The sequence below is a fragment of the Cuculus canorus genome, chromosome 12 (assembly GCF_017976375.1).
Source record: "Cuculus canorus isolate bCucCan1 chromosome 12, bCucCan1.pri, whole genome shotgun sequence".
In the NCBI taxonomy this organism is placed as follows: Eukaryota; Metazoa; Chordata; class Aves; order Cuculiformes; family Cuculidae; genus Cuculus; species Cuculus canorus.
Window position 1 is genome coordinate 12,619,518 of NC_071412.1, and position 20,661 is coordinate 12,640,178.

At 37.6% G+C, this 20,661-nt stretch overlaps 1 protein-coding gene across 6 annotated transcripts in view; it reads left to right on the forward strand.

The window, feature by feature from the left end:
• Positions 1 to 892: 892 nt before the first annotated feature.
• Positions 893 to 20,661, forward strand: part of LRRC28 (leucine rich repeat containing 28) — a 54,622-nt gene continuing 34,853 nt past the window's right edge. For 3 of the 6 annotated variants that reach the window (XR_008451877.1, XM_054077745.1, XM_009565072.2), the window contains exons 1-5: positions 893 to 972; positions 2,767 to 2,996; positions 7,048 to 7,088; positions 9,576 to 9,613; positions 10,368 to 10,505. Coding sequence is in view for 2 of the 6 variants with exons in the window: in XM_054077745.1 (XP_053933720.1) it covers positions 2,802 to 2,996; positions 7,048 to 7,088; positions 9,576 to 9,613; positions 10,368 to 10,505 (412 nt within the window). In the remaining 4 variants the exon portion in view is untranslated. Of the gene's footprint in view, positions 973 to 2,766; positions 2,997 to 7,047; positions 7,089 to 9,575; positions 9,614 to 10,367; positions 10,506 to 12,262; positions 12,431 to 20,661 lie in introns of those variants that run through there. The other 3 variants (XM_054077747.1, XM_054077746.1, XM_054077748.1) reach the window with 2 other exon arrangements.

A 20,661-nucleotide genomic window follows, 5' to 3' on the forward strand; every position in this document is an offset into this window, starting at 1 on the left:
TAAACACACAAACCAGCTGCAGCAAAACTTATCAATTAATTTTCACACGGCTTTGTTTCAGGTGAAAGTTCAGTAAATGTACTGGAGAGGAAAAACACAAGGTGTTCATCTTCTACTTGTACTTCACAAGGTGTTCAGCTTCTTGGTTCCCCTGCAGACGTGCTATGTGAATCTCCAGGAGACAAGTTGATGTTAATGTTTATTATGAGAAGTAGAACGAGGATTTCTCCAGCTGGGATTCCTTTTTTTTTAGGCAGCTGATAGGGCCAATCTTCCACAAAAAAAATAGTAAATATACCAAGGGAATTTGCTGTCATTCCAGTGTTGACACTGATACAAACAAGCCCACCCCTGGGATGGGAAATATGTGTTGGGTTACGACGGTTTGTGTGAATACACGTGCATTTAGAAGCCAAATCAGGTGAACAGCAGATAAATGGACCTTCCACGATCCCCTTCTCAGTTTCAACAGGGCAATTATCAGGGGTAAGAAGGGCTGTGGGCACAGACAGGATTGCGAACAGTCTCCCGTCTGCTGGTCTCAAAGAAAGGTAGCGCCAGGTGCAACAACATTTGGTCCTCGGGCACTTTTATCTGCAAATGATGTTCTCCTTCAAAGGCTGTGAGGCAGTGACAACTCTTGTTGACACCGGGAACTGCTTAAACACCTGCGAACACACGCGAGCCCTCAAGGGGCCCCTGCGATGGGCGCGTCCCCCCGCCCAGCCACGTGCAGCAGGAGGGGCGGGGCTGAGCCGCGGCGCCCTGTGATTGGCTGAGAGCTCAGGGCGGGGAGCGCCGCGGGACTTCTGATTGGCTGGAGGGTGGAGAAGTGCTTTGTGATTGGGTGAAAGCTGGGCGGAGCGGCGGAGCTCTCGCGAGAGATGAGCAGCGGCGATCTCGCGAGAGTCACGTGGCGGCGGCGGCGCGTCCCGCCCCCCGGAAGCGCGGGGAGAGGCGAGAGCGGCGCCGGTGAGTGTGGCGGGACGGGGGGGGGTCCGGGGGATCCCTCGTCTCTATCCCTGCTGCCACCCGGGGCAAAGCGGGTCCCACTCAGGACAGAGGAGTTCCCCACTCTCATCCAGGATAGAGCAGCCTCCCTTGCCTTTAGTGAATACCAATCCATTTATACCCACGGGTCTATGGCAGACTGGTAGCTTTACTAAATAATCTGGGTTTATTCTGTTCTTGTGGCTTATGAGACAACAGTTGAAAAGTTGTAGCGTTGCTGCTGGTATCTAAATCGAGACAAGATGATAATTTTGGTTATACCTAAAAAATGCGCTAAATAAAGTCTGGTCTCAGATAGACTCATAGAGTCATAGAATAGTTAGGGTTGGAAGGGGCCTTAAAGATCATCTAGTTTGAACCCCCCTGCCATGGGCAGGGACATCCCACTGGCTCAGGCTGCCCGAGGCCCCATCCAACCTGGCCTGGAACATCTCCAGGGATGGGGCAGCCACAACTTCCCTGGGCAACCTGGGCCAGGGCCTCACCACTCTCATAGTGAAGAAATTCTTCCTTATGTGTAGCCTAAATCTGCCCCTCTCCAGTTTATAGCTGTTCCCCCTCGTCCTATCACCACAAGCCTTTATGAATAGCCCCTCTCCAGCTTTCCTGTAGCTGCTTTTAGGTACTGGAAAGTCTCTTTAAGATCTACTCAGAGCATTCTCTTCTCCAGGCTGAATGAGCCCAACTCTCTCAGCCTGTCCTTGTATGCTCCAGCCCTCTGATCATCTTTGTAGCCCTCCTCTGGACCCGTTCCAACAGCTCCATATCCTTACATTGAGGATTCCAGAACTGGACAAAGTGTTCCAGATGAGGTCTCACAAGAGAGGAATAGAGGGGCAGAATCACTTCCCTCACCCTGCTGGCCACGCTTCCTTTGATGCAGCCCAGGACATGGTTGATTTCTGGGCTGCGAGCACACATTGCCGGCTCGTGTAGAGCTTCTCATCAACCAGCACCCCCAAGTCCTTCTCTGCAGGGCTGCTCTCAGGAGCTAGGAGTTAATTTATAATTTGTTGTAATAGTTTTGTTTTCTGTGTTTGAAACTGTCAGTTAAAGTTTGACGTTCAGTTCTTTCTGCATTTATTTTTAGTAAAAGGAGCTGAAAATCTGCTGTCACATCTAGCTTTTTATAAATTTTCTTGCTGTAGGTTTCAGATTTCCCATACATTAGTTTATTGTTTTTAACTATCCTTACTGAGTCTCTATCTTCAATTTATCTTTTTAAGTGATAAATTCTTCCAGTAGTGTTATATGGGGAAGCATAACAAGCTTTCATTGCATTTTTGTTGTTCTGGCTTAAGAGCTACAGGAAAATGTTTTAGTCATCTGAAGATAAGAAGTCTTCTAATAAATTGTGTGTTTTCTTTCTCTGTGAATTCTTCTTTTAGCACACTTCACAGAACAGATGTAGGGCGTCAGTAATAGTTATCGAGAGGAGTGTATTTCTTTTGTGGTGGCAATTCACAAAATTATCTGAAAGGTCCATGGAAAAGAAAAAAAGCATTATGTACCCTTTAAGATCTTGTTATAGCAGGTCTGAAAACATGCTAAAGCTTTATCCAGAAAATAGTCAACTACTTACTTTTAACATATATTATGGTGTGGATATTCTGGCTACTTAATACTTAGGTATTAACTAGACCAAATGTGTTTAGATAAATTATCAGATAATATGTAATAACTACGTATTTCTGCTAAAGAGTGCATGGCATGCACCTTGATAATGAGGGGGTTTTTTCTCTTTTTGTCTCCTAGAAATGGGTCTGCTTTCAGAAGAGGCAGTGCACTAGATGTGGTGCCTGGGAGCAGGATTAGTCATGGCATCAGAACTGTGTAAAACAATCTCTGAGGCAAAGCTGGAAAGGCACAAGAACTTGTTCTTAAATTACAGAAATCTCCATCACTTTCCTTTGGAGTTACTGAAAGATGAGGGGCTACAGTACTTGGAGAGACTTTATATGAAAAGAAATTCCCTGACCACACTGGTATGACAATCTCTTTATTGTAATGTTTGCTGCCTGTATGTTTAAGAATTCTGATTTTTTTATTAGAAAGCCAAGTTAATTTAACCCCACAACCTTATGGCAAATCTGATCCTGAATGGTGTAATCTGTTATGAGATATGAGTTTTTGGTTGTATTATGCTTGAACATGCTTAGATAAGGTAGAAAGCCTTTGACATAATTATGGTAACCCTTTTGAAGCTCTGACAAGATCTGCTGGGGATTTTCTTGTGAGGTTGGTTGGGTTTTTTTTAACTGCTATAAATTTTGCTCATGTCCATGGTCAGGCCTTCCTATCATTAGGCGGTACTGTGCAGTCTGGTCTACATTCCTTCATTAAGCCAAACAACTCCTGCCTTGGTGTGTGTCTTATTTTAAAGGCATTGTCAATCCCATCGTCAATTCAAAGACTGCTGATAAGGTGCCGGTGAAAACTTCTATCTATGGGCTGCTGTCGATAGGGGAACAAACGGATAATTTCAGGATTGTGGGATTTTCTGGTGTGTGTTTTTGTATGTTTTGTTGTTTTTCCCTGAGCTGAACAGATTCTCACCAGGAATGTGAGGATCTGTTCAGTGTTCAATGTTATTCACTCAGAATTTAGTGTGGGGAAGTTAAATAACTGTATGAGACATTCTGAGCTGAAAAGACTCTCTATAGAGTCAAAACTTGCCACTGTCAGTAGACTCAAGCCTCCAAGTAATTTAGATTCTTTTTTTTTTTTCTCTTGGACTCTTCCATGGTATGATAGGTAAAACAGTAGCCACGGCGGAGGAGCTGGAGTGCCTGATTAGTTAAAGTTCACCAAAATTACATAGCTTTCAGTGCTTCCTAGAAAAAGTTTAAGGTAATAGTATTTAAAGCTTTGATAGTGATACATTAGAATTCCTAAATAAAGATTTCACTTCATGGGCCAATAGCTGAAAGGATTCTGGAGATTTTATGCTCTTTCTTTATGTTGAACAAGTCACTTAAGTTACATGTACTATAGAGAGTTATTTTGACGGTTTTTGGGTTTAGGCAAGTCTTTTGCTTAATAATTTAATGGGAGGATAGGATTCATGGTTACAAATTAAAACTGCTTTAAAAATTAACTGAAGACTGTAAACAGTTCTGCTTTGACACTTCATGAATTAATGTTTATATGTTTACATATTTATATGTTTGTATGTTTATATATTTATAGTGAGCAAAAGAGATCAAGTACAATGTGTTACAGAAAAGGCAGATATCTTTTTGAAACAGAAAGTTTCAGAGTCTTCATTAAGAGCAGAAGGGAATAATGATTGGATACTGTTAGAGCATAAGATAGAGCAAAGATCGAGTCTAGGGTTTTATGCTTTTAAAAACTGAGGTAAATTAGAAAGAACCTGGAAAGCAGCTACAAGGGATTTTTAGATAACAAGTTCTGTGAGAGAAGGTGGAGAGATTCAGGTTAATTCCTCTTCCAAAAAGAGAAGACAGTGGTGAAAAATTAGAATAGGAGGAATGGGGGAGAGCAGAAATCATTAGCATTTTTACGAAGGTAGTAAGACAAGTAATACTCTCAATTTCAGTACACTAGTAGTAAGATAGTTACATTGCAGGGGGAGAATCTCATCTGAGAATAGTTGAAAACAAATAGGTTATTGAAGGGAAGCCCTATTCCTTTCACTGAGACTTTCTGAAAGAGAAAATGTACCAATTTCTTTGAGGGGTGATCCTGTCTGAGAAGAATAATTTTAATATTTTTCGTCCGTGTGCTCTTTTAATTCTATGCAAGATGATGAGCGTTAGCTCATCAATAAATACTTTAAATTGCATATGAATTACTAACAGTCATTCAAAACTAAATCTACACCGTATTTCTCTGAATTTAGGTGGTGCATTTCTCCCACCGGTTCATTCCCTCAAGAGCTCTGAGAAGTGTAGACTGAATCAGCTTTTGTTGTTCTTTGCCCTTCTAAAATGACTCCAGTCCTCAGGAGACAGCTCCTGTGAAAATGTATGGAATAGTTATATTCACAGAATTTACATATATCTTGGCTAAGAATAATTTCATTTTTGTCTTCATTGACAAGATGGAAATGATAGGGGGCTGTGACATAATGAATGGATCGAGAAGCTGTGTAGCTCACCTGTATCCCAGCTTCACATCTTCCAACTTCTCATTTAACGTTTGACTGATATCACTAATCTTCCAGTAATCCTATTTCTCCATCTATTAAAAGGGAATACGAGTGTGCCTTGATGGAACTGTCAGAAGCATTATCTAGCCACATCAAAGAACAATTGTTAATTTACTGAGACAGGATCTGCAATGCTGTCCTGTTCAGACAAATCAGCAGGTGTCTGACAAATCCAGTGGGTGTGAGGGCGAAACAATCTCGACTAAATTGGTGGCAGAATTGATGATTCATTTGTCGTCTTTTGTTGTCGTGCCACCTTTAGAGACCGGAGTTAGTTTTATCTCTCAATTAATCCATCAGGAATAGTTTTTTTTTAATCTTAACTTTATTGTAGGATGTCATATTGAGCAACTTTGACTCAGACCTGTTGTTTTTGTGGTACTCGAAGATAAGCAGAATCTCTGTTCTGGATTGCTGAACTGTAAATTCCCTCTCTCCTGAGTTTAGATCTCTTGCACTATGCAGCAGTTAAAGCAAGAATAAGAGTGTGACCATCATGTATAACGTGAAATTACTTTGTGATCCAGGTTAATATCCTTATTCTAAGAAAGGGTTTAGGATGACAGTGAATTTGTGTTTTTCATACTCCCTCTCCCTTTTTTAGATTAACGCTGGAATTTTCTGTACTGGAGCATGTTGTAGCCTTTGTGTATTTTCGCAGTTTTAAGCTATTCTCTTCGAGCAAATAAAATCTTACGCTGAGGGAAATGTACGATAGCAAACCTTCCAGTAGGTGGCAGCAACTGTTTAGTTATAGCTTGTTTTTTGGGCTTGACGTCAACGGATTCATTTATTGAGCCATCGTTTGTTGCTCTGTAGTTAAAAACAATTGTTGTCTTCAGATCTAGGATGTGACATGTTTGCTGCATAAGAATATTATGAAATAGCTTTTTCTGGTTAGCATATTCCTTCATAATAAATTTATATACACAAAGTATTTCAGAAAATATTATACCTTAAATTTACATGACAGTGAGATTTTTTTGGCTTTTTTAACAGGAAATTGACCCATGAGATCGAGCTGCTTTTAAAATGAATTTGTTTCTGCATATGTGTATTGTAAAAACTTTTTCCCATGAAACACATCTATTTTTAAAGTATATTTCCTAGGCAATAGAAGTGACTTAACCTTGAATAACTCTGAATACAGTTACCAACATGATATCTGAAACTTGTAAAGCTGATTTTGTGATACATATTTATTGTTATAAATGCCATCAAGAAACAGAATTGCAGCTAGGGATCAGTTAGCAGTTAGAAAATTACATGCGTGTTAATATGTAAATATGGAAATCTAGTTTGATGGATTCAGCACTTCTGGCTTGGCAGTAATTGATTGAGCTACATAAGGATTCATAGGTCATTTCCCAATTTAGCAGTATTACAAAATAAAATGCATTATGGTTAGACATCTTCTTTAGTTCTTGTTCTGCTTTAAGCCTGTAAATGCTGCAGCTTTTTAACAATCTCTTAACTTCAACTAACTCAATTATTTTAATATTAGTATATTTTCAAAAGCAAGGTCTTGGTAATCCATCTTTTCAGCCTCAGAAGTCTGACTACCATTTGGTTGAGCACACATTAATGTCACTTTTTGGCTGTAGTTCTGTTTCAGTAGGGAATTGCTCACCCTTGATGTATCTGAGATTGCACTAATGGAGAACTAGCTGGGATCTTAAAGATCTTTTCCAACCTAAATGATTCTATGATGTGAAAATAGGGTATTGTATACAGGCTCTGTGTTGCTGTTTTTCTTTGACTAGCTGCTGACATGGTTTAGTGTGGTTATTAAAATGAGTTGAGTACACAATATGTGTGCGTCTTTTTTGTTTTGAAACCTAAAAAAATCTCTAACTCTTTTTCAGCCAGAAAACCTTGCACAGAAGCTTCCAAACCTCGTGGAATTGTGAGTTTGTGTAGGAGTTCTAATATTTTTTTTATTATGCTGATCCATCTTACCTTAAAATCATTCTAGAATATATTGCTTGCATGCAAACTCTTTCTTAAGTGTGAAGTGTTTTCTCGTAGGGCAATAAAAGGTAATATTGTGATTTCTTTTTTCTTTTTGTTTTAAGGGCGATATATCCAGAGGTATTCAGTCCCGTGTTGTGGGTTTTTTTTTATAATTTCTTGTTTATTGTATAACAAGAACTGATACACAAGTGTCCATGGTGCTAAGGGGAAAAAATACTTGCCCCCCAACTCTAGTATAAACTGTCAGCCTGATAAAGTACTGATACCACTAAATGCAATGGTCAGATGGTTGTGACAGAGCCAGAGTAACAGGTTACTGCCTCCAGCCCATTCTAGTTGCTCATTTCCACCCCAGCTACCAGGGTTATGATGATCTCAGTCTTACTGATTGTAGTAATAAGGCTTTTCGGAACCAAAGCACGGGTTATCAAATAGGAGCAGGAATGAGCAAGTAGGAATAGTAGCTATTTAGTGACGATTACTGTAGACTGAGTGGTTTATCCAGTCTTGTCCAAAGAATGGATGTCCTTGACAGGGAGTTAAAAGGGATATCATCTTTTCCCCTTACAACTCATTTGGCTCACTTTGAGATGAGTATGTGATAGGCCATCGATTCTGTTTATTTAATGAGAAGCTCCAAGCAGGAGGAGGTGTATATCTGAGTAGTCTTAATGTATTCAGCTGTCTGATCTTGTCATCTTAATTTGGCCCTTGAAACCACACCTTTCTGATACACACGACCACAGCATAATGGAACTGTTTTGTAGGTCACTGCAGTCTCCAGCTTGCTTAAGAGCCAGTCTTGTCTCATCATGCCTGAGTCTTGAGAGTATGTTTATGCTCTGAAGCAGTAAAATAAATATTTTTGTATTTGACATACTTAGTATTTACTGATGTGCCATAAGGCACCAGGGAATCTCCATGTTACCTGATGGTGCCTTTAGGAGAACCTGTATAAATTGTAGCTTAAAACAATCTTTTACAAACACTGAATTGTGGGAGTGAAACCTAATTATTTGGCGTTCAGCAAGTTATACCACCGTTATCCCATACATTCTGCTGGTCCAGAGAGGATGGCAGTAGGCCTGTGGTCTGTCTAGCTCTAATTGTCCAAGTTAATTTTTGATCAGACAATGAGAGGTGTCTTGTTGACAGAGACCACAAAATAAAGATTTATTTCAAGAATACTTAGTTACAGTAGCTTTAAATTTTGGAAGACAAGCTTAGCTGATTGCCATTTTCCTGAATGTTACATTCTTAGCAGTTTCACTATACGTTTTTAAAAACGTTGCTATTGTCTGTGTTTCTTTGTATATTTTGTCAGTCATGCTAGGGTACTGGACCTCATGATATACACTCTTTAGCTGGAGTGAAATAGTTCACAAGTATTTTTAGGAGCTGCAACTAAGATGAGCAGAATTCTCATCCTGAGAATTTTTATGCAAGGATTTCTACAAACAAATCTGTTATCCTTAATGTTTTTGCATTTTTAGTAAACTGCAATGTCTGCAAATGTCTGCAATTTGTAAATAAAAAGAGAAGGTCCAGATGCTCTGTGCAGTTGAAACGTTCATAAGTCTTTGTCCTTGCCTCTACCTCTTATCTCCCTGAAAGGACAGGCTCCTGCTTTTGGAAATGCTTTTTGAATGGAATGGAAAAAAAATAGGCTGTGCAAATAATTTCCATGTGCACCTAAGTGATTGGACATTGAGTAATCAGTATACCTTTACAATTAGATTAACAAAATTTTCAAATAATGATGTCTAAGAATAGTTTTTATGTTATTAGTAGTACTGGAAGTGCTTCAGCAGAGGGTGCTGAATATTCTTATTAAGAGATCTGGCCACCCTCAGTAACTACCTAAATATCTGTGTAAGATTGGTTTTTTCTTTTGAAAAACATACTCTGGATTTGAAAGTTGATCAGTAGATCATGTGCTTGTTTCTTAAGTCACTAAAGGTGTAGGAGTTTATGTGCAGGGGAAAATGTTCATAATTGCATAACTTGCGTGGGTTTAGGCTTTTTAAATTTCTTTTCTTACGCAGCATTTAGTATGGAATAACCTGGTGATAAAATATGGTTCATTTTGATTATTCTATCTGCTTTATTCTTTTTCCTTCTTGTTTTCCTCTTACAGCTCTTAAAATTGTCTATTATTGTTGTAATTGTGAATGTTTTGTTTTACATAATTGTATGCCATTCTCATTTATTTTAATGCTAATCATTTAATAGACTAAGTGAAACTGAAGTATCTATCCATTGCCAGTTTATACAGTTTCCACAGCTTTTGCGGTCATAGAGAGGAATGGCTTTGAGAGTGCTCTTTCTGTCTGAAATTGGATATTTTGCAAACTGATTATGTAGCAGAAGTCCTTGAGGGTAACAGGTGGTGTCCTCTGCTTTTTTCTCCTCCCCCCAGGTACCTTCATTCAAATAACATAGTTGTTGTACCTGAAGGTAAGTAATCTACTGGCTTACAATAAGTGGCAGGAATCATAAAATATTCATTTTTCTTCTTTGAAGAGACCTATTTTTCCTTTATTTTCCCATGAAACATTAAAGATTTTCATACAAAATATACCAGTGTAGCTCTTAGTTGATAATATCATTGTTTATGCTATGTTAAATTGTTTTAATGACTTCTCAAGTGCACCTAAATGCTGTTTGTTCCAGTTCTAATTGTGAACTAAAGTGAAAAGGCTAAATGGCACTCATCTACAGAAACAAAAATCCAGAGTGTCTTCTGCTTTCAGCCAGTTACCACACTGAATATTTTGCTAGTTTAGATCATGACAGATTTGAATCCTGAAGTTTTAAGAACTTGTACTAGTTTGTTTTCCTTGCCTTAATTGTAGAGTTATACGCCCAACTTCAGGAAAGTACTTTAAACTCTTTCTGAATATATAAATTGGATGGAATCAAAGCAAAGGAATGGAAAAAGTGATTTCAGAGCAGAATTGTCTGAGGACAATCTAGAAAAGGGAGTATTCTGTACATCACACCATTTTTCCTCACTGCCAACAATACTATTTATTACATAGATAAGCATTTCAACAAGCTATGCCATTCAGTTATGAGACCGGCTTTAATATGTCAAAACCTGCTCAGACATAGGTGTTAGGTACTGTGGCTTTTTATCCTCTCATAGTCCTATTAAGATTTTAACATTACTGTTGGGTCACGTTCATGTTTTAATCTGTTCTCTCACAAGCGATTGGCTCCCTCGTTAAACTGCAGTTTCTGGACCTCAGTGATAATGCCCTTGAAATTGTGTGTCCAGAGATTGGCCGCCTCAGATCTTTACGTCATCTTCGCTTGGCTAACAACCAGCTGAAATATTTACCTGCAGGTAAGTACAAATGTCTGAGGGATTACACCAATGACACATTCCATTTGGACTGAATTGGCATAACTTATTTGTTTCTTGCAGTCGAAGCATGGTACAACTTGCATTTAAAGACTAGGCAGGGATTGCTATTGTACCAAATACACTCTGTAGTTAAAGGGAAGCCACAGTGTATGTACATGAGGTAAAGTCCAGGAAAATGTTTCTGAAGTGGGGAAAAAAAGATATCTGTTTAACAGTCTCTGCCTTTGTATCAAGAAAATATGGGAGTTCCTTGAGAAGGCACAAAAAGCCAAGGAGAACTGTCTTTATGATAAAAGGATGTTTATTCCGATTTTCCAGAATATAAAGGATTCTCGTCCTTCCTTCCTTGCTTTTAGCCCAGTGGCCCCATTCTTATATTTTCTAAAATGCGCATGTCTAGTAGGTTTGCCTATGGCAGTTCTACCTCACTCTGACAGTAAATAACAAATGTTTTGTCTTGCTCGTTTAGAATAAAAAAAGGAAAATTTATTCAAAGTAAATGTGACACAAAGTCAGAAAAAGTTGGCCATAGGCAAGATTTTGAATTAATTTTTCCCTTCTCAATACTTTGATAAGCAGATATAACTGATTATTCTTCTTCCGTTGTCCTTGTATATATATTGTCCTTGAGATAAGACAATAGTGATTTTTTAAAATATTTTAATTTTTTAATTATTTTTAGAATCACAGAGTCATAGAATGGTTTGGGCTGGAAGGGACCTCAAAGCTCATCCAGTTACAACGCCCTGCCATAGGCTGGGACACCTCCCACTAGTTTAGGCTGCCCAAGGCCCCATCCAACCTAGCCTGGAACACCTCCAGGGGTAGGGCAGCTACCACTTCCCTGGGCGACCTGTGCCAGAGCCTCCTCACCCTCATTGTGAAGAATTTCTTCCTAATGTCTAGTCTAAGTCTTCCCCTCTCCGATTTATAGCCATTGCCCCTTGTCCTATCACTGCATGCCATTGTGAAAAATCCCTCCCCAACTTTCCTGTAGCCCCATTCAGGTACTGGAAGGTCACTATAAGGTCTCCCCTGAGCCTTCTCTTTTCCAGGCTGAACAACTCCAAGTCTCTCAGCCTGCCCTCAGAGCAGAGGTGCTCCAGCCCTCTGATCATCTTTGTAGCCTCCTCTGGACCCATTCCAACAGTTCCATATCCTTCTTATATTAAGGGTTCTAGAACTGGACTTACTACTCCAGATGGAGTATCTTTCTGTGATGTATGTGCATTTTCTCATCTGCAGAGATGATCAACATCTAAGGCCAGAATTTCAAAAAACTGGTCTAACTTAATCTGACAGGATTAGCTTTGGCTCTATTTTAACTAACTTCACAACGTGACCTTCATGTGTTTGTAAGTTCACACTGCTTATTCTCAAGAAATATATTGCAATTGCTCCTTGAAGTTTTGGGTGCAGAAATCTAGCTGTCCTTTCCTTGTACTTTTCTAGGCATAATAAGCTTAATAGAACAGGGCAAAGGATGATTATGATTAGAAAGAAAAAATTTATATGACTACGTAAATGCTCTGGAATGAAATTAGATAAACCTGTTAAACATTATGACCCAAGGCCAATAAAATTTCCATCAATTTTCAGATGTCCTACATTCAAAAGGAAGGAGTGACTCGAGTGTGCTTTATGTTCCTCAAAGATAATTTACCTTATGGTGCTGTACCATGAAAGAAAGACTTGTTCAAAGAAAAAGTGACACATTTTCTGCAAAACTTCACACATTAACTTAAAAAGGTTCCAAAAAAGACTTTCAAAAGGATAATTTACATTACTGAAGAACTGATTTTGAGTCTACCACATTTGATTAAGAACTGGTATCAGCTGCATAAGCACGCTGCATTTAATTTCTCCTGAAGTGTACAAAATGTGGTGCTGAGCATTGTCCCTAAGTAAGTTTAGCTTTGTGTGCATGAAAATCTTGCATGCTTAAGAATAATACCATTGTCACCTGTTTTTGAAGCAGAGAATCCAGTGGTGTCTGATCTTTGTCTTTGCTGGTAGCGTACCATCAGTTTTACATGCACTGTTACTACTATTATTACTAATCCTGTCTGTTCAGTTGCTGTTGCTGTCAACGTGACTGGATGTCATACAGCTTGAGTGTTATCAATCTGAGCAAGATTAATCTTTCACTTACACTGGAGAGTTAGTCTACTGCTTTGAGTGTTTCCTAAACATAACACTTCCTGAAGAGGGCTTCCAAGCATATTTTCATAGTTTTCCTTTGTAAAGTTGTGAAGATTCCAAAGATGACTTTATCACAAAATCTTTGAGTTTGGAAATAACGTTTTTATTTAACAATTGAAAAAATAGAGCAAAGTAGTAAGTTTTGACTAATTGTTTTATCCTCAATTGTATTGGTAGCATGAGTCTTCATGAATAGTCTTAAATAGCATTCTGTCAGGAAACTAGCAAAGTTAATTAGTTGAAGCAGAATGAGATGTGATTTCACTGCAGTACGTCATTTTACTGTGTGTTAACTGCTTTCTTTACAGCAGATACTGCATTGCAATGGCTTGTTAGGGAAAGACAACTCTTAATTGCTCTCAATTAATAAGTAACTAGGGTATAATTTAGCTTCTACTAGGGCAGCTTGTACAGAATTCAAAGTTGCGCATTAAAGAATAGCTTTCAGGTATAGGTGATGGTGACTTTTGGAAGTAACCTTTCAAAACTCGTGACAATCTTTTTCATCCAGACTTGGCACGGATCACGTAGATGGCACTGAACTGTTTATCACAGCAGAAGATCCAGTTTAAGGAAGCCTGATAATCAGTACTCACCTTGTGTAACCAGATAGGCCAACTTGCAGCATAATGATGTCATCACATAAAAAGTGTACTTTAGAGTTGTTGCCCTGTTATTCCTCTTGTCTCTTCCTTCCCGGTGCCTGGTGTTAGAAGTACCCTCAGTTTTGGTTGAAACTACATGGATGTCTAGAAGGATATTCTTAGTCATTTCCCTAATCAGTTGCTAATAAGTCTCTTTGTTACAACTGCACAACAGTTGGATGGTACATGTTTGTGAGTGTTCTGATGCTTAGCAGCACTTTTCTATTGCATTTCATACTTTAAGAATGATTCTCTGTTGTGTTTTCCTTAATTGTGATTAAGAACTGAAAGAAACAATGCAGTTAATGGCATCTGTTGAGTCATTATCCATTTTTAATATTTAGATTCCACAATTGTGCTCTTAGTGTTAATTTTTATTCTTTAAGATTTGACTTACAGAAATCTGGCATAACTCTAATTTTAAAATAATTATATGCATAATGAATCCCTTTAAAGATTTATGTCTTTAGTCTGATTGTAGAGTTTCTTCAGGTTCTAATAAAGGTTAAACCGCAGCAGTGGTTCACCTTTAATGTGGAAGGCAAGATTTTAGGCTCTAAGTGCCTCTTCTTATAGAACTTGTAAGAATTTAATTCTTACCACCTCTGTTCTTTTTTCAGGTTTGGTCATGACTGTGCAAGTGGTTTTAAAAAATTATCTTGAGGGAGGAGGTGGGGAGAATGATGAAAATACATGCAGGCAGTATAAATACATAAGTCTTGGGTTGCTGAAGAAATTGGGCAATACAGGACTCATGAAGGGAAAAAGGACATTAGGTGAGGCATGGAAATTGTGTTCCTTGGAGGTTAGAAAGCACTTTCTGTGCTGTGACACTCTCACAGTGTAAATGGTAATCCTACTTTAGCAAACACTACCAAATCGGTGTCACCCATGCATAAGATCATGTACTTTGACCTCAAGGTGACTGGTTTAATTGTGCACTGCCACTGGAACAATGGCACTGCCATCGTGAGACATTAAATGACTGTGAGAGTTGTTGAAAGATGACTAAGCTAAACTTGATGAGAAGCAAAGGGAAAAATTTGTCCAGAGTAAGTCTGTTGAAATTGAAATTAATAGAAAATGGCTGGAAGCAAATGCTTTGTGAAATTCTCTTGAAGTCATTTTTTGAATATAATTTGGTTAAGGTTAATAAGTGAACCAGCTTCTGCCTAATGCAGAATCATCGGTATCTAGATTCTGTAGTAATCAGAATCACTAACTGAGAGACTCTGTCTTTGAGAGTAAAGCTGAAAAGAGTTGCAGATAAGTAAGCACATTTAATATTATAGAATTCTTGTGAGTGCTTTTTTCATTGAAGTGCACAGTAATTTTTATTCTGCAAACTGTAAATCTTGTGGCTTCTATCTTTAACAATTTCTTGGTTCTTTTATTTGGCTCTGGTATATGTGTTTCTTGAACATGAAGTAAGTTTCTTGTAGTTTTCTACTATTTAACTGTAGCACTTAAATCAACTGAATTCTTGAGGGCCATTTGGAATATGCAATGCCAGAGATCTTTTCTGGAAAACTTAGAGTTGCAACATAAACAAAAGATGGTCATTACTTCATATTATTATATTAGTTCATGTATAAGCTTGACTTAGACTTGACATATTTTCGTAGAAGTGTAATTTTATTGTTTCTTAGAAATTTCTCTTTATTCAGAAAATTGATGTCATTCTAGTTTAGAATTGTACAGTTCATCCTGTATGAATTATTTTTGTGAATCTTCTCACTTATTAATAACTAATTAGAAAGTTCTTTTTTTCTGATGTTTATAATGCATGTGATATTTCAACTCCATTCCTGAAATTTATGTTTGTTTTCTCTTTTTGTGTATGAATTATTGCCTCATTTGGAAAAAAAAGTCCTGTTGATGGAAAAAATATTCTTCAGGAGTCCCAAAGCCTGGATTATGTCTTAGTTTTGCTCTGTTATCTTTTAGATTTTGTTTTACTTTAGTCTTGGAAATTCTTGATGTGATGACTCTTCAGGTTTGCGTTTTGGTCTTGTAGTTAGTGAACGCATGGTTGAACAACAGATGACTTAAGAGAAGGTGGGTTATACTCGAAGTTGGACTTAAGTTTCATATTCGACAAGGATTAGATTTTTTTATTGCACATTACTTGAGAAATACTTCTTAGAAATGGCAAGTTGGAGCATCTTGCTCTAAGATTTAATTAAAAATGAGGTTATGTTTACTCAGCACATGTTGGAGTTAATTATAGATTTACTAAAATGAAAAGTTTTATGTTTTGCCAAGTCAAGAGCAAAAGCTAAGTAATTAAATGAAGAATAGGGTATGATTTATGATCCCTGCCCATCTTTTGGCACGGTTCCCTTCAAGGGAAAAAAGTACTTATAAGCAGTTGTCTTTACGTGGCCTATAGACCAAGTTTCCCTTTGTGTTTGTTGTCAGGGATGTTTAAAAACCAAGAGTTGAGTGCATTGATCAGGGGGGAAAAAAAAAAAAAAAGAAATGCAGTCAATACCAAACCTCATGTAAACTGTGATGCTATTTCCGTAATCCGTAAAGTGGAAGTGCGGGTGGCTGGGGAGCACCAGCAGCTGCTGCTGTTGAAGGGGGTACAGATCTCTGCAAAAGTCAAAGGCAGGTTTAGCAGACGCCCTTTTCTTCCCCATCTAAGGCCATGTGTGGCATCCCTTTCAAACTGATATTTCTGTGTTGTCTTTGGAGACCTCTGCATATTGCATCCACTTTCTGCCATTTTGCTTCATTTATGTAGAATCTGAAGGAAAACTTGTCTGCCTTCGGTATTTTTAAAGTGGAAACTGCAATAATATTTAGGGGATGTTAATAGCATATATACTCTTCATTTCATTTTTGTTCAAATCCTTTTCCTTTTTAAGGCAAATAGTCTTAGAAATGTAGTCAGTTTAAGCCTCATTAAAATACATTTGTTGGCTTATAAAACTTCATCTTCAAAGCACTTGAGAAAGATCCTGTGAAGCTGATAAGGGAGTGTTACCCTCATTTTACAGAATGGAAAAAAGTGTTTTTAACAAAAGTAATTTGCTCCAGGCCACAGCAGGAGTCGGTGTTAGCCAGCAATAGAACTTGGGTGTTCCCATTCCGTTTGTTAAGACCACACCTTTTTGAGGTTGGTCATATTTATTAGGGAGGATTGAGCCTTTCCACCCGTTATTAGGAAATTAATAATTATCTCTCCATAATTAATAACCCTGTAAGTTAATAGGAAATTAATAGCAGGAAGATCAGTGAGTTTTTGTAACTGTAACAGCTTGCGCTTCCAGAAGGCCAAAAGAGTTTATGAAGATGAATTTTGAAAAAATTGAACTTGAAGATAAATACTAGATCTGTTTCTCTCATATAGTAACGTCTGTGGTAATGATGAGGGGTTCAATTGTTATTAAAATTATATATCAAACTATAATTGTTGATTAATGCTTTGTCTATTTATAAAGTAACCCTTGGAATGCTAATTGATTATTGCTAAGTCTGTTTTGCTTAGGGATTTGCTTTGCTAATTGGGGGCAAGAGAAACTTTGAGACATGAAAATTGCATTTTCATTTCCCACACTTTAAGTTGCTATGGAGTACAATATCTGTATTTACTATTCATACCAGTATTTCAGTGGTAGGGAGTTCTTGAATATCCAACATAGTAATTCTGAATAGAACTTAATATGAAGTATTTCAGTAAATCTTTAATTAAAGGCGTATAAAAACAGCATCTTACTTACCACCTTTCACAGTGGATTTCTACTGATCATGGGTACAGCATGCCAATAATTCTATTCTTATTCGAGGCCCTAACACTAAAATATGCTGTCCTAACTCATTTTTTAAACTTGTTTTCCATACTTCTATTTAGAGCCTTCAAAATGGAGGGGAATATATTTGGCAGTTTTTTCGTCCTCCTATATGTCCCTTCTGCTTTTATTAATTTATCTGAGTGAGGTAGATTACTTTGATGTTTAAGAAGTTTAATTTTTTTTATAATTACTGTGATTTTAAAAGCAAAGGCACAAACTGATGCAGACCCTGTTCTTTTTTTCAGAGCTGGCACAACCTTAGTCCACTCTGCTTTTCTAATTTAGTAACGTATAAAAATATGCACAACGGGACAGGTTTGGTACACCAGGCACTCATCCAGGAGTGTGGTGTTTTTAAGTAAATGGACTTGTAGGGTTTGAGGAAAACATAGATTGGGTTACATGAGCTTTGCACTCTGTAAGTATGTGACTTTTAAAGGAGCATGGATTCCTAAATAAAAATCTCTTTTAATTATTATCATAATACCTTATTTTCCTTGCTGTAGCTTGATGCCTCATTGTTAAAAATGTTTTTCTTTGCACGGCACTGTAAAATATGTCGTCTGCTTAATAATTAATTTCTAGATTCAGTTTTCTGTCTAAAACCAAGAGTCAGCTTACTAGGGCTTACATCAGCTCCTATGTTCAGCAACAAATATCTTTTTTTTTACATAAATCAATGCAAAACTTACCCACATGTGCCTGTTACTGTATTGCTTTTTCACACCAGGATTACTAAGGTTTCAGTAATTATGCTGCACTAATGTAGAAAAAATAAAACAATACAATAAAAATACCTGATGGTATCTTTAAGACATTCTTTGGATTTCTAGGAGGAAAAGATTTGTATATGTTTTGATATATGTTTTGATCTGGTGTAAACTCCAGTACAGCCCTGACCTGACAGTTTGTGAATACTGAAATGCTTTATAAGAAAAATTTCTCCTAGGAAATTATAGCAGAGAGTTATTTCTGCAGAGTTAGGAACAAGCTAGCGATCTGGATGGTTCCCGACTGTTACTGGATTTTGTGAGCTAAATAGAGGTGACAAAAGCACAGGGTGGGACATTGTACAAGTCGTATTCTTTACAGATTGGCTTTCATGCGTGTCCAAAGGCAGTGATACTTATTTAATTAAAGGATGTTAGGTGTAGGAGATTTTGTGACAGAATCTTCCTTGCTCAAACATTTGGTTTGGGTTAGTGTCTCAGGAAGACTACTGGTACTTTTGAGTGTTTAAATTCATGGACAGGGAAGTGAAGGCAGAGGGAAAAAATTCCATTAAATTCCTGGAAATTTTTATTAACTGAAGTTTTTTTGTGTATATACTCACCTGTATTCTTGGTTGGAATGAGTCATCTGTGCATACAGAGCTGCTCCCTATTCTCTATTTGTAAGCTTGCCCCTTATTATGAATATTTTTTCCACTTTCCCCCTCTGTTGAGGGACTTCTATAAACTTCTTTGTTAGGATTATACAACATTTTTCAGTATACCATGGAAGGTTCATAATGTCACTGGACCTATATTTTATGTTTAAAATGTTCTAACACTTCTTTGAGATAGGCTTTTATTGAGCGTACTGGAAGTGAATACTTCTCGTAACTGTAGCAGAAATGACGTTAAAAACAAAAAAAAACCAACAAAACTATCTCTTTCAACAATGGCCTGTGGTATTGCTCATGGTGCTGCACAGCAGGTTCTCAAAAATGCATGTGCTAAGTATGTATGTGTTGTAACTCATTAATCTGAAAACTAATAGGAAACAGTTGGGAGAAGCCATCATTGTCTTTCATTGTAACATTTAAATAACCAATTCAAATATTGCTTTGTGTACCAGGCTTATTGGACTAGAAAATTCCATCTTATAATTTGCTATTGCAATTTAGCACAAGCACTGGAAAAAAAGTATTTGGAAATTAAGCTATTTTAATGAGATTATTTTTAGTTAAAAAATAAATAGTGACATGGCTGAGTGCATCATATTTCCAAGTACCTGCAATTTTATAAAACATAGATCTTAAAACAGCTTCTGTGACCATTATGTATATGGAAAAGTCATCAGAGACAAACTGAAACTGGCCTTGAGATTTCGTGTCAATAAATTGAAGGCTAAAATCCTATTGAAGCAAAAGTGTAATGACTAAGTGTTTGAGTTTTCTAATACTAGTTTTATAATATTTAAAAGTCCTTCAAAATTGTAACTTTACTGATTTCAGTTTTTTTAAATTCTTTCTTAGGTATTTTAGGAAGATGATAATGGTTTTGGATCAATCACACCTTTTCTTAGGTCCTTATGTTGGTTTCGGTGATGTTTTAATTTGAAATATTCAGTGTGTTCATTAATAGATCCAAGAGGGTCTGAGAGGAGAGGGCTCTACATCAGTGTTTCAGACCTTCTCCATATGATCTGGGCAGAGACTGACCTGTAAAGGTTCCCTTTTGATATGATAATTCTTACTGGCCACCAATCTTAGTGAAAGTTATGGTGTCATCACGTCTGGAAAGAGACATGCTCTCACTCTGAGAGTTCTAATCACTAAAATTATTTTTAATTATGCTGTATGCCTGGTAGAATGGACATGATTTAGACATGATTTATAAATGCACATAACAGTGTAAGGCTGTCTGTGAACTGCTGTTGCCCTGTTTTTTTCTGAAGCATCAAAATCCTAGATGTCTCTTTCCAGTGCTTTCAGATAGTTTCTTAGCATGAGTTCGTGTTGTCATTTTTTCTCTACTATTCCATGTGAGATCCTTGTGAAAGTCATCATGCACCAAACTTGCAGAATCTGGCCCCAGCATCCCCCTACGTTTGTTTTTTTTTACCCCTGCCGTTCTGAAAAGGAGTTGAAGAAACCTGTTGAGGTGTAGGTGAAATAAGGACGGAGGAGAGAAGAGCCAACTTAATTATTAGCAGTGGTGCTCTCAAGCCCGTTGTGCTTCTGGCTTTGCAGTACTTCGCTTGTGAAAATCAAAAGCTTTGCTGGAACACGTATGTTTTCTAAGCTCTGGGCCATGGGCTTTCCCCTGGTAGCCATCCCCCTCAAGGGTTTTTAGGTAAGAGATAAAAGTTGTGCCAAGATAAAGGAGTTTGAGTGCTGCTTCTAATGTTGAAGTACTTGAATGATTCACGCTTTGCTGAGAGTACTGGAGCAGATTTAACTGGATTCTCTTTTGTTAAGAGATTTGGTACTGCCTCTTGAATCCTGGCTCATGCTTCTTTTCAGCAGTCCTTGATTTCTCAAGGCACTGTAAGCCTTGCTTCTCCAGGGGTTTTGCTCTTGTCTGTGGGGGGTGGAGAGGAATTTTGAAGATGGTGAGAGTGCTTTAAGTAATCATGACAAGCCTCCATCTGTAGCTGAGAACGTCATGAAGATGTCAGAGATCCTATAAATGTCTGTAGAAGCGTTGCAGTTATGTTGCATATTCTTATGTCTTTTTATTAAATATTAAGTACAACTGATTTCAACCCATTTCGTTAAATGTA